General features: G+C 40.4%; 1 protein-coding gene across 4 annotated transcripts in view; it reads left to right on the forward strand.

Moving 5' to 3' along the window:
• The first annotated feature begins 2,055 nt into the window (after positions 1–2,055).
• Positions 2,056–16,100, forward strand: part of SPATA6 (spermatogenesis associated 6) — a 46,668-nt gene continuing 32,623 nt past the window's right edge. For 2 of the 4 annotated variants that reach the window (XM_074832087.1, XM_074832090.1), the window contains exons 1-5: positions 2,056–2,360; positions 8,007–8,144; positions 9,625–9,673; positions 10,557–10,598; positions 11,957–12,081. In XM_074832087.1, the coding sequence (XP_074688188.1) occupies positions 2,313–2,360; positions 8,007–8,144; positions 9,625–9,673; positions 10,557–10,598; positions 11,957–12,081 (402 nt within the window). In that variant the 5' untranslated portion in view covers positions 2,056–2,312. Of the gene's footprint in view, positions 2,361–7,755; positions 7,818–8,006; positions 8,145–9,624; positions 9,674–10,556; positions 10,599–11,956; positions 12,082–16,100 lie in introns of those variants that run through there. The other 2 variants (XM_074832088.1, XM_074832089.1) reach the window with 2 other exon arrangements.

Raw genomic sequence — 16,100 nt, forward strand, 5'->3', positions numbered from 1 at the left:
TGAGAATTTTCTCTTCATTAACTCTGGAATGCTATTCATAACCTTGAGACTGATAATGCATAGAAAATGATTTTATTCAAGTGTCAACCCCTCCTTAATATATGTATTAGAGGTCTGCAATTCAAAAATGAGTCTTTTCCAAGCCCTAAATACAGAATCCTGTCCTTTGCTCAGACTAAAAAAAAGACTTACAGTTGTTACAGAAGCCACATTAACAAAAATGAGGCCTGCATTTCCAGTCATTTTATCAAGTATTAGTGATATTTTATCCATCTATAGATTTCACTGCATCTATATGCACTTGCATATTATGTTCTTTGCCTAGTTTCCTTTTTTAAAAAAATGAACAATCAAAACATTTTGAGAATGCTATTTCTTTCCAAATCATTTAGCAGTAGCTTTCTAGATCACTCAGCACAATTTTTCTTTGTTAATTGTAAAATTAAAACAAAGCAAGCTGTGGGATGCATTTCAGCCACTTCTCTCTTTTGAAGGCAATTAAAATTGTCCACTGAGTTTCCTCCCCTCTCTACAGCTGTACTTGTGAATTTGGAAAGAATATTTAAAGGTTTAAACCCCCTCACAGTCCGAGGCTGAAATTAATTGCAGTTGCCAAAGCAGAAAGTCAGACTATTTTGGTGTTATACGTGACTGTAAATACTCTGAGAACAGTTTAGTAGCAAAGACCTTGGGGAATACCCTTGATATGATCATAATGGTGATCAAGATCAGTGGCATAAATTTGAATTTGTCTAGTAATGAAAGCAGAAAGGTAGGCCTTAAAAGACAAGTTTCAGATATGAGCATGGAGAAGAGTCTCTGAAGATGGGATCAGTTAGAATATACCACGTCCACTCTGTGTCTCACCCAGAGGACACCAAAACAAGGCCCTCAAAGAGTCAAAAGGGCCCAGATGCCTTATTGTGGTTTAAACCCAGCTGGCAGCCAAACACTCATGTGGCTGCTCACTCACCCTCCCCTCACCCAGGGGATGGAGAAGGGAATTGGAGGGGTAAAGGGAGACTCATAGCTGGACATAAAAAGTTTAATAGCTGTAATAAAATAAAACAATAATAGGAAGTACAAGTGAGTAACGCACAATGCGAGTGCTCACCACTCACCGATACCCAGCCAGTTTCAGGCTTGTGATCCCAAAATACCCAGACCCCGCAATCGCAATCCCAGAAGTGAGAGAGAAACCCCACCTTCCCAGCCACCCCTCCTTTATATACTGTTGGAGAGTCCTTGATCTCTTAGGAACAACTGAAAACATCAGTGTATTATCAGCATTCTTCTCATACCAAATCCCATACTGAATCCTGAACTATTCTAGCTACTAAGAGGAAAAATTAACTCTATTCCAGCCTAAAATAGGATGTAGGTGAAATCAAAGTATGTGTCGCAACCAAAAAAAAAAAAAAAAGACAAATGAAAACATGGAAAATCACTGCTTTTTAGCTCTTCAGCCCTGGAGCTGTCTAAAACTCGGTTGGTGTCCCCCTCTTCTGAAGGGAAGGCTCTCTTGGCACCTTTCCACAAGAGGCCCAAGAAGCTGGAGGGATTCAGATATGCCCTGAGCTTCACGCTCCTTTTGGATGCCCTGCAGCACTCTGTTCATATGCGGCCTGTGTGGTCCCCTGCCCTGTGCTGGATGCTTTAGCTTTTGCAGCAGCAATTCACCTCTCAACACAGGCCCATCCCTGAGACTGTCTGTCCTTCGGGAGGCCGAAGGCATATTCCACTTTTTATGCAGCTTTTTATGCAGCTCCCTGTCAGCGCCGAAGGCCCCTGAGGGGAAGTGCCAGCACAGGCCAAGCTGTGAGGCGCAGGACAAAGGCAGGCGCCGACACCTGAGCAGAGTGTGCGGAGGGAGAGGGGCGAAGGCGGGCAGGGCGCTGAGGGGGACAGGGCAGCGCAGGGCATTGTGGGAAGGGGCGCTGGCCGTTGGCGCGGGGCATTGTGGGAAGGGGCCGGCGCGGCCGCGCAGGGCCTTGTGGGCGTGATGGTGGCCGGGAGCGGCCGGGCGCGCAGGGCATTGTGGGAAGGCGGGGAGGCCGCGCCGCAGCGGGGAGCTGCCGCCGCCGGGACGGTGCGGGGCCGCAGCCACCGGAGACGAGCCCGGCCCGGCCCCGCCGCGGCCCGCCCGCCAGGGATGGTGCGCATGCGCGGGGCGGCGGGGGCCGGAAACGCCCCGGTTGCCGTGACAACGGCGTCGGCCCCGGGGCGCGGCTGAGCCGGAGCGGGCCGGCAGCCGCCGGGCCCGGGCCTGGGTCCGTGTCCCCGTCCCCGTCCCCGCCCCGGCCCGCCCGCCCATGCCGCGGAAAGCGCTGCTCTGCGTCCTGCAGCTGGACGTCCGCTCGGTGAGTGCCCGGGCCGCGGACCTCGCCGTCCTCAGCCGGGGTGCGGCGGGCCGCAGGCTGGGGAAGAAGCGGCGGCTTTGCTCTTCCGGCGCCGCTTCCCGCCCTGCTTCCCCCTCTCGGCCGCCGCCCCGCTCTCCCGGCCCGGGGGTTCTTCTGGGAGGCTGGTCCAGGCCCTGTCGCCGAGTGGGGGCCGCCTTCGTCTGGAACTGCAGCTCAGGACTGGCTGCTGGACGGCTTCAGCCCCTTCGGTGTGTGCATCCTCCAGCAGCCGGTCGCCCTGCCCCTCCGTTGGTGTTAGCAGCAGCTGCGGTCCTTCACAGTTCTCTCTTTCCCGTGAAAAAACTCTTTTTTAAGAGACACTGATTCTTAGGAAGCTCTGTGTTGTGGGAAAAGCACTCTTGAAAAAACAGAGCAAAAGAAGTCCCAGGAAAGAGCAGCTTGTACATGGCGTATGCACCCCTGTGGGCGATGAGGTCCCTGTGAGGGGCAGGATGTGGCACTGAAGTACCTGGGTGTTACGTGTGGGGGGTGAGGTCAACAGCAGTGAAAGTGGAAAGGTTTTACATTAATCATGTTAAGACTGTTCCTTCTGCACTTTGCAAAGTTTTCTGCTTATATACAAGGTGAGAGTAAAGTAAGAGTCTGTAGCATTCTCCTGATAACTTTTAAGAAATAGTTGAGGTAGGTAGTGCTTTGTTACTCTGGAGTTGGCTTCACACACCCTGGTTGCTGTAATCGAGAGGTTAGGCCTCCTCACAGGGCAAGGGCTGCCAGAATACTTCTGCTTGAAAGGAAAACATGAGGTGCCAGCCAGAAAAGTCAAGTGTGGATCCAGAAATCATATACTGGGAAATATACTGCTGTTCCTGGTTGCTTAATCATCTCTGTTCCCAAACTTGTGTAGCTGCTCTAAAGTAGAGCTGTGAATTTCTACATGTAGATGGTGAGGGTATCACCCTAATGGTGTTGCTCTGCTGTCTCAACAGCTAGACATTCATCTTCACAATGCAAAGGCCCACTTGGTTCCTGGAAAGGAGCAGATATACTTTCCTTTTCTGATCCTACTGCTGTGAGCTATTCATGTGCCAGGAGAGAGTACAGGGAAGGCGTTCCCCCAGGATCAGGCTTCTTCAGTCATGGGGCATTTGTTATTTACCCTGCTCTCAAGGCTACAAATAATGGTAGAAAGGGACAGAACAGAAAATGTACAACACAGATCTGAGTGCCCCTTTCAGCACATGTTGGTCGTTCAGTTATATCCCTGCTATGCTATATAATTTCTTTCACATAACCCTTCTAATAAGTGTATTTAGTCTAGTTTTGAACCACTTGTTTTGCCTTTTTTTCCTCACTGGAGCTTATCTTGGCATTTCACTCCTGTGATGATTTGAAAACTTTCCAGCATAAATTTCCTTCTGACTAGTTGATGCCTTACTCTTACACAAACGTCAACACTGGCCTTTCACTTAAATACCTTTTCTGTCCTTGGTGTTTGCTCTTTTGATGTATTTTTTGGGCAGCAGTTCTGTCATTTCACAAATTATCTTTGTCAGCTAAAGAGACCTGGTTCTTTTGGTAGTATTTTGTGTGATAGGCTCACCAGTCTTCTGATCATCTTAGGGATGAGTGCTACTCTTCCACTTTGAATTTTCATTGATCAGGATCGGAATTGAATTCAGCATTCCAGATGGGGTCTCACTGTTGCCTTGGGTGACGTCAGGGAGAAAAAGTCCAATATTCATCCTATATGTCTTAATATTAGTCTCTTCACAGCTGCACTGCAGTTATGCTGTCATTTATTAACACACTTATCATCTTCCCCTCAGCCAGCTTTGAAGGTCAGCCCCCCCAGTGAAAGCAAAAACTGTTGTTAATGCACAGTAGGTGCATCTCATCTCTATTACTGTGGTCCCACAAACAGGTTTTTCTGTATCTTTTTGTTGACCTCTGATGATTTCTGAATTTTAATTGGAAAAATTTCATGAGAACACTCTGACTTCTTGTGTCAGGGTCATTAAAAATATTAAAAGGCATGGATCCCAGGATATATAGAGGAACATTTTTAATAGTAACCCTGACCTTGATGCCTCCCAGTTTTGCACGTTATTGATGCTGTCCTTTGACCAGTTCTGTATCACCTTAGGACTTTCACACTAATTCCCATCTTCTGCATCATAAGTAATAATTTCTCATGTGGCACCATATGATATCCTCCATCCAGAAAATAAGCTTTCAAGAAAATGTCAGGTTTTGCTTGACTGATCTATTTTTACGAAACATGCACTGCTGGGCTTTTTTCTTAGTCATGGTTTCTTCCATATCTTTATTCTTTTGTGTATTTAAATATTCTGATTGATGGGGTTGTAATTTTTCACATCTCTCTTTCTGCCTCACATGGGCCTTGCATTTGTTATTTTTCAGCAGATGGTACTATCCTTGTCTTCATAATGCAGGTTTTAGTTATGTATAGATCCAGCAAGAGAAATTACATTCTTTCAGAACCTGGGCTGAATATGATTCAGCCTCCCTTGGTTGTCCTAGTGCATATTGGGTAACTTCTGTTTCTAATCATTTCATTCTTTAAGTTGATTTGTTGCTCTTGTATTAAGTATCATTAAAACCAAGGCAAAATATTCAGTTGTGTTTGGGACATAGATTTGTTAGTTTTCACATCTTGGTTGATTTCTACTACGTCCACTTGTTTTCTCCTTTATTTGTGACTAAAGCCTTGTGCAAATTTCTGATTCCTTTTCCTGGGTTTTTACATGCTTTGTGTATTTCTCAACCCTCTTTGAAACCAGTAGGCTTGTGTCAGAAGTTCTGTCCTCTTTGGTTTTCCCTCGCTTTAGGATACAGATGAGTTTTGCTCCTTTTGACTTAATGAAATTTCAAGATCTTTTCTGATCTTAGTCCACCAGCTCTTTGGTTTATCTCACTGCTAGTTTTCATTTCTGAAAGGCTGCTCTTCTAAAATGGAAAACCTTAGTTAAAGACCTTATTTGGTTTATCCTGCCATTAATTGAAATTGAATAATTCATGATTGCTCAGACTGAGATTTCATTGTTACTTGGGTTTTTTTGAGACTAATTTTGGTGCCTACCTCCGCCGCTGGCATTTACATTGCTCATGTAGCAACAGAATGAAATTCACATTATTCTTCATGTCATTGCTACACAGAGAATTCACAAATGCGGCAGTGAAGGTAGGTAAAGCTTTAAGCACTAAGATGAATTAATAGCATTGTGGATTACTGCCAGGTAAGGAGACTAAAATGGCTTCTCTTTGCATTGAGAAGATTATTTTTGCAACTCTTAAGTCCAAAATGCTACTCTATCTGGAAACTTGCACTCAGCAGAAGTTAATACTGTCCATTGCCCTTCATAGGGAACTGTTCTTGTTTTGATGGTAATGGGCAATTAAAGGGATTTTTCAAGGCCTGCCTTTTTCATTGGTTATATATGCACCTACCATTTCAGAACTGCATGTAACACACAAATGCCATAGGGGGTTGTGGATCAGTAGAATTCTATTCCTTTCCAAGAGATGAATTCAGTGATTTCTTTATGGCTGTTTGTGATGTTCCAACAATAGGGCTGGTACATGTTTTCCATCCTCCTGGGAACTGCAGGAGAGAAATCCAGGGTATCCCTGAGACATATATAGTCCTCCTGTTTGGTTGTAAGATCGGCTAATTGCAGCATTGATATCCCTCTTCCTTAGCTGATCTATAGATAATACTAATACAGTTTTTAAAATGGTCCCTCATCCAGCCTGAACAGTTTGCAGTCAGATACAAGCTTCAATTTGTCTCCTAAGTGTTATGCAGCTCCATGCATCACATATTACAAAATAGATTTAATGAACTGCAGATATACATGTGTCATTAATTTCTGGAGCTGGTTTAAAGTTACATGAACATGTAGATTTGGTGTTCCAGCCCAGGCTGGAATTGTGCAGTTTATCTCAAGGGTAATAGAAGCACAAGTTTCCGCATGTACTATCTTGCCCCCCCAGAAGCTGATTTGTAAGACTTTATTTTCTTTTACAGGATAGCCAGAATAAATGACACCTGTTGTTTGCCTTTTTGCCCTCTCCAATGTCTTCAAACTTCTCACTTTTCATCTCAATAAATAGGCAATTATTGGTTGTCTTCTCTAAGGTGAAAGGCATGAAACCCCAGCTAAAAATGATTGTAAATTCTACAAAAATGTCAAGAAGAAAAGCGAGAACTAAGCTAATACGACTTGTAGTATGTAGTTTGGGGCATCTTGCCTTGTATGCATGAAATCTGTCTCTTTCACTCCTGTTCACACTTGCAACTGCATGAGTGTCATACAAGCTGTTTAATGCTTGACAGTCTGTTTCAGTTGGGATATCTATTATTCTGGCACTTTTCTTGCAGATTTGAAGCCCTCATTTACATGGAGAGGAGATCCTTTTTTTTCCTTCTCGGATATTTATGAATAGAAACACTGTTTTTTTAGCTTATACTGTATCTATAATAATCTATCACACATTGGTTTCTGTTATTTCTTTCACCTGAGGCTGTTTTTCTGCTGTTTATATTTTTTTTTTAATCCAGTTAGGATTTCTCAAGTAAAACATTCATTTGGGAGTAGGAGACTGTAACCAAAGCACTTATTTTAATTCCTGTCACTCTCCTCCTTTGTCTTTTTACCTGGCAATTGGAAGTCTGAACACTTTCTCCAGCAACCTTATGTTGGAAGAGACAACCTCATATTTATTATACTGCAATAAAAAGTGAGCAGTAGAACTGAAGTGAAAGGTAACAATTCTCTGGCTGGGTAATAGAATAAAACCACATGACTTGGAGAAAATAGCAAATACTTTTGCAATGAGTTGTGTACATCCTTGCAGTGAAAACACAAGTAAGAAAGTCTAATGTTCATCAGAGCTTTAAAAACATAACAATGTCTTCTTACTTTAAGAATTGTCCAGAGAAAGTTGAGAGATTAGTGGCAGTATCTGGCAGCCTAATGAGGAGACTTCCCTGCCTTGAATATACCCTCCAAGGTGGCCAAACTTCTCAGATAAAACTTTGTGTACCATGTGTCTTATAGTAACGTAACAGCAGTTGCTTTTTCTTATTTACATATTAGAAGGCAAAGTTAATATAATATTCGCAAATAAACTTGCTTTTTTTGATGGCTGGACAGAGTATGGATATCTAAGCATGTACATTTACCAGCTTCATTCTCTTTGTAGCTAGGCTAAAATTTAGACGTGTTTTTGTGTCTTGGCATCACATAGACTTCGTTCTACATGACTATTCATATAGAACCTGCTTTGACCCTTGGTGATTAACTCTTATATAGTCAGTGCGTGTCTTTAACTATATTAACCTGGGATTGGAATGCCAGGTCTCAGTTTTTGTTGAAGACAATGGAGTATGTTTACTTACAGTAAGAAGAATTTGGTCCTCATTGTTTTAAAATGGTGAGTATTTTTCCCAGTCAGTCTATGCAAACAGAACTGCTTTAGAAAAGAATTTTTTTCACTCTAGTCTGTTATAATCTGACTCTCAGAAATCAACCAGTTCAGCCTTGACCGTTTAGTTTTTATCTTGAAAACAGCTGTTACTTCTATAACAGTTCAGTTTGTTTAATGAATGTGTTACTCTTACAGATAACTTGCCCTGGAGTGCTGCTGAAAGACAAAGCAGAACTTTATCTCAGTGTCTCTGTACTTGGGCAGTACAAAAAAACTCACTGCGTCCCTGCAACGTTTCCTCTCTTCTTTCAAGAAAAACTAGTATTTGAAAAGGTAAGATAATGTCAAGAGCTAATACAAGCCAAATAAAACCCATCCCAAACTCCACAAAAACTCATTGCAAAGCCCCTGAGCACAAGTAATCACATTGAGGATGGCATAGTATTGTAACTCTTGCTTCTCTTCAGCACAAAGGAGGTGTGTGCCTGTATTATCCACACTGTCAGTCAATAATTATGCGTACTGAAGATTATAATGTATGATGAGACTTTTTAGGTGTTTGCTCATTCTTCTGTGAACTGTCCTTTTTCAGTGTCTATTTTCCTGGCTTGGAAGGAACTGAATGTTGTTCTAAAAATTATGGCAAGGTGAAGAACAAAGACTATACGATATAGAAGAGTCAATTTAGTAGAAAGATAGAATAGCAGCTCGAGCCTTTTTGGTGACATCTTTCTCCCTTTGAGATACTTTTTTCATGGTCTGTCACCAGAATTCCCGGGTTGGCACTCTGGCCTTATAATTTACAGTTGTTTATCACATATTCTGAGTCCCTACTAGCATCATTATTAGTACCACAGGGATAATGAAACACAGTATCTTACAGATATGATCTGGCTTCCTGACTACCTATGAATAATAATACTTTGCCCTTTCTAGTTCTCTTCCTTTAAGCATTCCCTAGCACTTTGAAAACCAGCCTGAGTAAACATCAGTGATGCTCTGGTGATGTGGGAAAGATACAAACAGTGATAATTTCACCAGCTACTGAAAAGTAAAAAAGACCATAATTCTTTCAAGGCAAACGTACCACAAACTACTTAAGGGAAATGTACTGAATGCTGTTTTCATTGTAATTTAGGGGAACTCCAAGATACCAGGGTTTATCTGCTTACAAAAGAGGTGAACAAGAAAGCTGAGAATAATAGTCTTCTTACAAGTAGCTGTTGAATAGGTCTAGATACTTGTGGAGCATCAGTACATGGTGATTTTCAGTGTTTGAACAGTACCTTGAACAGCAAAGTAATCTACACCACTCTGCTGAGACTTTTGTACGGAATTAGCAGGAAGTCTATTACCTGCTGAATATCCAGTGCAACACCCTCCCCTGTTCCTTGCTATCTATTCACATGGGATTCAGGTTAAAAAAAGCCCTGAACAGTACTCTGTACATGCATAGTCACATTCTTCATCTATCAGAATTCTAGCATATTCAGCAATTTATCTTTCTTGAAATTTTCTCAGACAATACTTATCTCTGCATGTTCAACTCTTCACAATACCTCCTAATTTAAATATGGAGAGGTAACCTGAATGGCTAGAAAGCAGATGACAAGAACTTCTAGCTTTCAATGAATTTGATCATGTGCCAAATGATAATTTCAGTTTCCTTTCTTCTTCCAGTGGGGACACGACTCTTGGCAACCATCTGAAGCAAGGGAGCATATTTTTTTTTTTTTTTTCCTTCTCTGTCTCCAGAGGTCCATCTGATGACTTCGACTATGCCATTATGATTGTTTATTAATTTCTTTTCCAGGCATTTTCTGATATTGTTGATCCTGGAGACCTTGTGGAGTTACTGGAACGTAGGTTCTGTTTTTTTATGTATACTATGCTGTATGCATTAATGTCACACATGTATGGGCTCTGAAGCCTTTTTGGAGGTTTAAAATACGTGATAATTTTTCTGTCAGGAGCCTGTTCTCTGAAAAGCTAGTGGGTAACCAATGTAGTACATCATGTACTAAATAAGTAGGACCCTAACACTAGTGGGCTTTAAGAACAGAAGATACATTGTCAGTGCAGGCAAAAGTTTTTTTCTGTGTTTAGTTACTAGTAACTTACCCAAAATATTGTTATCTATCAAAATGCCTGTAGAAATGTATGCTACATGCTTTAGAACAGGAAAATGGCAAAAACTCGTAATTCGTGGAAAATCCAGCTGGTTATTCAGATAGATTCCTTTATCTGATCATTTATTTGATTAATTTAGTTTTCGATAATATAAGCATAAACTTTTGATTTTTGTAAAATTATTCTTTTCATTTTTTAAGAAAATTATATGTCTTGTCATATGTGGAGCATAATGAATTGTAGTGAGACAACACTGACCCTGACCTCAAGCTCCAAGAATATGCTCCCTCATACTGGGATTTGTCTGAAAAAGTGGCAAAGCTTGCATCATCTTCTTTTAAAGAAGGACAAACTTAGCAGCAGATAGAACTCACCAACTTCAAAGTCAAATTTAGAGTTGTCATTCGTACACTGCTAATGCCATTGTGTTCATCTGTGGTATTTATGCAAGCTGTTCTTAATTTTCTCTTATTGTTGGTGTAGTGGAAATAGTGCAGCTATGTACAGTGCTATGAAGCTTAAATCTGTGAGCTGTTTTTCTTGGGTTTTGACTACAAGAATTACTTTCCATTTTAGTTTTTTTAAACTCATGAAAAAAACTTTTTTCCTTTCTAGTTGACACAGCAGTGCTTGAACTAATACAGCTCGTTCCTCCAGGTATTGTATCAATCTCTTCATAAATTATGCAGTTTAATAGGTGAATTTCTATGAGGACATTGCCCATTACAGCACAATCACTTTTTCCAACACACAAACAACATAGAAAGCTCTTCAACAAATAGTCCTCTGAATATAAAATGTTAATAGATCAAGAGGATCTCATTCTTGAAAGAGAATAATAACTGAATATTGAAATGTACCATACTCGGGCTTGGGAAAGTGATAATATTTTAAAAATGGAAAATAAACTGAAATCATCCAGTGCACGCTTATTAACTGCATCACAATTCACTTGCAAAGTGTCTGTCTGTGAAATTTCAGAGTGCATAATCTTGTTCTCAGAATGACACTTTTTTTTCTTCCATTTTAATGGTGACCACTGGGAAAACTCTTATCCTCACTATAAGTATTACAGGTCTCTTGGGATATGTGAAGATAATAAATAGCGATTTGTCATACTTCTGTTATTGGTTTGTGTGATTATAAAAATCTATTTTAATGAAATTCAAGTGTTCCCATGAATAATGTAAATCTGCATTTTATTGGAAATAAAGTCAAGTTTTAAAGAGGACTCGTTTGGAAACTGTGGTATTAAAAGCGCTCTCTGTCACTTGTCCTTAATACTTTCAAGGAAACTATTGCTTCTCTCAGGTGAATCACCAGACTGTTTACTTGCAGAAATATACTGAATGTGGATTTTTATTGAGGGAGAGTAAGAGATCTTGCATAAGGAATTTAATTTCAGGGGTCAGAGATAGGTGTCATACAGCCCAACATACGATGACAAGATGACTGCAATAGCACAATTTAAATTTTTTTAAAATACACATTCAAGGTTTTCCCCTAAAGAAAAAAACTTTTTTTTTAAAAAGTAGCAAACCAAGATAGTGAGAAAAATCTCAAGATAATGAATTTGATGTTGCTTGCATTTCTTTCTTACTGCTATGCCTACTATTACTATTCTGTAATATGGAATGATACATTTTTTCATAAGGGATTTTCTGGCATTTGAAAAAAATACTGTTTTCTTCTGTGGCATGGGAGGGAAAGAATGAGGAAAACTACTGAAGAATTGCCTAGAGAAAACTTCTGATATGTCTCTTACAGAACAGTTAACACAATCTCCTTTATTTTTTTTTACAGTAACAGTGAAACATACTTTCAGATAGATTCTGCACGTTTCTGCTGCTGATTTCACTTGATGAAGTTATTTCCTAGTGTGATAGGAATTTTAGAGCCGTGCTGTTAATTTGTAAAGGACAAAATTTATCTTAGTTTCCATATGGTCTTGTGTGTGGTGTCTGTAGTATATGGCTTTGTCTATTTTCCAATTAAAGTGTGTATTTTCTTTTTAGCAGGAAAAATTCTAGCTACATATGAAGAAAATACAAGAGATTTCCTGTTCCCTGACCCTAAGCTTACGCGTGGGCACCATGGTTTAGATCGTGAGATTTTAATGAAGAGGTCCTCTTCTTTTACAGTGAGTGTATATCTGTGGATTGTATTTATGATACAGTGTGTTTCACTGAAGAAACCCCTTGAACTACTTCAAATGAAAAGTGATTACTTCTGACAGATTTTGCCATTTCAGGTGTTGAATGTACAAATCCAGAGTTGAACTTTGCTGAAGGTATAATCTTTTTTTCAAAATGCTTTGAGAAATTATTTACTGTGGAAAAGTTAGTTTCCACTTGGTTTGCAGTGTGTCACCATGACATGTCTTCCATTCAATTTAATCTGTGGTGCAGCTGGTAGTTGAAGGGATGCAAGAGAAGAGGGAGATGTCATATCAACTTCACAGTTCTCAACAGATAAACCATGTAACCCTCCTCCTCAGTTTCTCTTTGTAGCATTTTGTTTCAGACCATTTTAGGTGCTGTTCAGGATAATGACAATCAGTACAAATTTCTAGTGCTATGCCATCTGACCTGTGGGCCTCCCTGAGGTGCAAGATCACCACTAAAATAGTACGTAACCGAACTTAAGCTTAGTGCTGCATGATTGTTTTTCAGTTCCAAAGCCTATTTCTTAAGGTCTGTTCAGGCCATTCACACTCATTTAGTAACTTGCCTTTTCTACACTTTCAAAAAAGCCATGATAAATGACAACTAATTGGCAGAATGAGTGCGATGTATTAATGTTAATTTTCTGGAGATAAGGGCTCAAGTACGTAGTAAATGAAAATGAGTTTATCTCGCACTACCCTTTCCTAGAGTTTGACTGTTGAATCTTTGGTGTCAGTGGAATAACTCAGGAGGGCACTTTGAAGATGATGGTGATGATGTGGGAGATGTGTTTTGGGGTTTGCTTTGTTTGTCTTATTTTGGTTAACTTTACTAGTGGATTGGCAGAATATTTGGGTTGGGAAGATAGGCACTCAGTTGCCCTGTCCATTGTGATTGGATTAAAAACACATGGCAGGAAGGAAATGCTGATTAAAGGTCATTGGTATCTTTTAGCTGGTATAATCTTTCCTCTGTGAGGGCAACTTGGAAATTGCCCAGTCACTTTCAATTAAAAGTGTTAATTTGGTGTCTAATGCTGTGTTACATTTGAATGAATTAAAGCTGTGATTTTTGTGATACAAAATGTATGGTTCTGCAGCAGCTTAAACTGTCCCTGCAAAAATAGCCATTATATTTTGGCTATAACATCTCTTTGATAGGGCTTCTCCTATGCATGTTAGTGATGGCTCAAGAAAGAGGGTGGGACTGTATTGCTTCCATATTACTTACAGAATTGGTACTTTCCTGGTGTTGAGAAAGAATAGATAGGGAGGTAGTAATAAATGAGGTGGTGTTAGCAAAATGGTTTCAGATTTTTTGTAAATGCAATATAATGAATCTTTGTAGAAGCAGAGCCACTGGAGAAGTTTGAGGGTTTTTTGTTGGTCTGAGTTCTTTAATACAAAAATTATGTATTTTCTAATAAAGAGAAGGTGCCATAATTTGTGAGCTGTGAGAAGATGTGATCAGAGTCATTTGGATGTGTAGCTGAATGATGACACTGTAGTAGCTTTAAAAAGTTGACTGATGTAAGACAGAAATGTACTTCCATGTCCTTGGGAGGAGTGTAAATGAAATCCATCTCTGCCCTGAAACGAGGACTGCAGAAGCATCTGTTGCTGTTCCATCTCCATCGCAGAAAGAACAGTTTAAGAAAGGATTTTGACGTACTGACCCCGTTTTCAGGAATAATAAAGAAGCTGTATTTGATGGAATTGGAGGGAGGCTCCCCAAAAGCACTAGTGGTTCCTCTCCTTGCTTGCCAAACACGGTAGCCATGAGAGGATTTTTACCTCCAGTAGAAATGCAGTCTCAAATGCCTCCATCTTCTAGTGTTGCCGAAGCTTTACTGGCAAGTATCTCCTTCTAACTTTGTCAGCACCAAGTGCTGAATGTGAATGCTAAGCAAAAGTGAAAGTGTTAAACAAGGTCTTGAGAACCCTCACATTATTCCTATGCTAGTCAAGCCATGTTCTTCCCACATGAAAAGTTATTTATAGCTGGCTGAGATGTTGAGTATTTTTGACTGACAGCTGTGCTTCAGTGACACTTTGATTCCAAATAAATTTGTCCTTTATTAAAAAAATAAAGGTAGCAACAGCAAGGTTGCGGTTGTGGAGTTCAGATAGGCAGTGACAAGCAGTGTCTGATTAACACTGCTAATCTGCCAGTTGGAAGGAATCCCAAGTTGAGAGGATCAGAACTCCTCCAGAAATCTGGCACTTGGCTGATAATGTCTCTGGCTAAATGTCTTATGAAGCTTACAGACACAATACGCGTACAAGACGTGCCTCAGGTTATCTCTCCTGGTCCAGTGTTGCCCAGCTGAGGCTTTTGCCGGCTCTTCTGTATTTCTCTGCAACCCTTGCTTTTCAGAATATGTTTAAGCCTTGACTGGTGGTGACTTCTTACAGACGTTCTTATCTCCATTCTCCACCCTCACCCAGTATTTGCCATGTAACTTAAAACAGTTTCTTTTTAGTTATGCTTTCATTAGCATACCAATACCTGACCTTGTTATATTCATATATACTTTTTTTAAGCTACAGACTTGTACTCATGCTCCTTACAGTCAAAAGCACATATTAGACTTGTCTTCTAACTTTTGTCCTTCTAAATATGAGCCACCTTTACAGTTTTTCTGTGATCAAATTAGTGTTATGTCCCTATCACTTCTGTTTAATGACTGGTACAGAAGGACTGCAAAGCCTGCTCAGGGCTGCAGACACCACTAGGCTGGAGGCAGAAGAATAGAGCCCAAAAACTTTCTGGCTGGATTTTCATTTACAGACATGTTTGGGCCTCCACACCAGTCTTTATGTAATACTGTATTGAATATCCTTCAGCAATCTCTAGTTTGGGAACTGCAGAAAACAGAAGAACTCTTCTGATTGCTTTTGGCCTGTAAGTTACTTTTGACATATCCATGCCTATGTATGAAATTGTCATCCAGTGTTCCCTCTCCACAAACCATTTCTCTGAAGAAACCATGGTTTTCTCTGATTTTTTAGCTATGAGCATTTAACAATTCTCTAATCATTCTCAGTCTCTGTAAGAGCAGTAGGTGCTCTGTTGTTGCTTTTTATAGAAGACTTTCTGATGTGTCCTTTTTTAAATTGTTGATAGCACTTGACAATTCATTAGTAATAAAAATGAGTTGATTAAAGACGGTCAGCCTTAAAAACTCTTTTATATGCCATAACTTGACTTGATTGAATCCTGGACTCTGTTAATTACTATGACTGAGCTTTCTTGGAATTTTTGTCATTTCATTTCCATAATATAACCTGGGCCCAGATCATACTCCCTTATGGGAAATCACTTTGTGTTTAGTCAGGTTGTAGAGAATAGTTTGGTTTGGGAGTAGACTTCGCTCATGAAGTTCCTGCTGATTCTTAAGAATGTGGGGCAGAGTTGCAAACAGACCAGCTCCTTTTTGTTTCTCTGTGATTTTGTGTGTTCATGTGCATAAATGCCCATGCACACAGATGCCTCGGGGCAGCAAACTCTGTCTGTGTTGAAAGAAGAGAGGGTAGAAAGTTCTAGGGACACTTGATTCTCTCTTTGCTTCTGCAGAGCTGTACAAGATGCACATAGATGATTCCCACTTGTTTATAGCGTATGTGGCCTTTAGTTCTTTTATGCCTTTTTAAATGTTGCTGTTTTGGGAAATAACACTTGTGTGTCATAATCTCTGCCATTTACACCCAGTAAATTTTGTATACATTGGCCAATTCTAACTAAATTTATCAGGAAATAGAGCTTTCAGAGGAATTTGTTTCTAGACATGACTGCAGTAAAAGAAGGTGAGGTGAAAAGAAAGTGTTGCCCACGTAAAGATGGAGGGACCTGCTGGCTGTTAGTGCATGTCTGCTGGTTGACTGGGAGGCCCAGCTGGACCCCGCTGAGTCCAAATTGGTCTGACTAGGGCTGCCTCTTGTCAGCCACATGTGTAAGAGGGGATTGAGAGGAAATGGAACATGGTTATAGAACA

This window comes from Strix aluco, chromosome 8 (genome assembly GCF_031877795.1).
Source record: "Strix aluco isolate bStrAlu1 chromosome 8, bStrAlu1.hap1, whole genome shotgun sequence".
Lineage (NCBI taxonomy): Eukaryota > Metazoa > Chordata > Aves > Strigiformes > Strigidae > Strix > Strix aluco.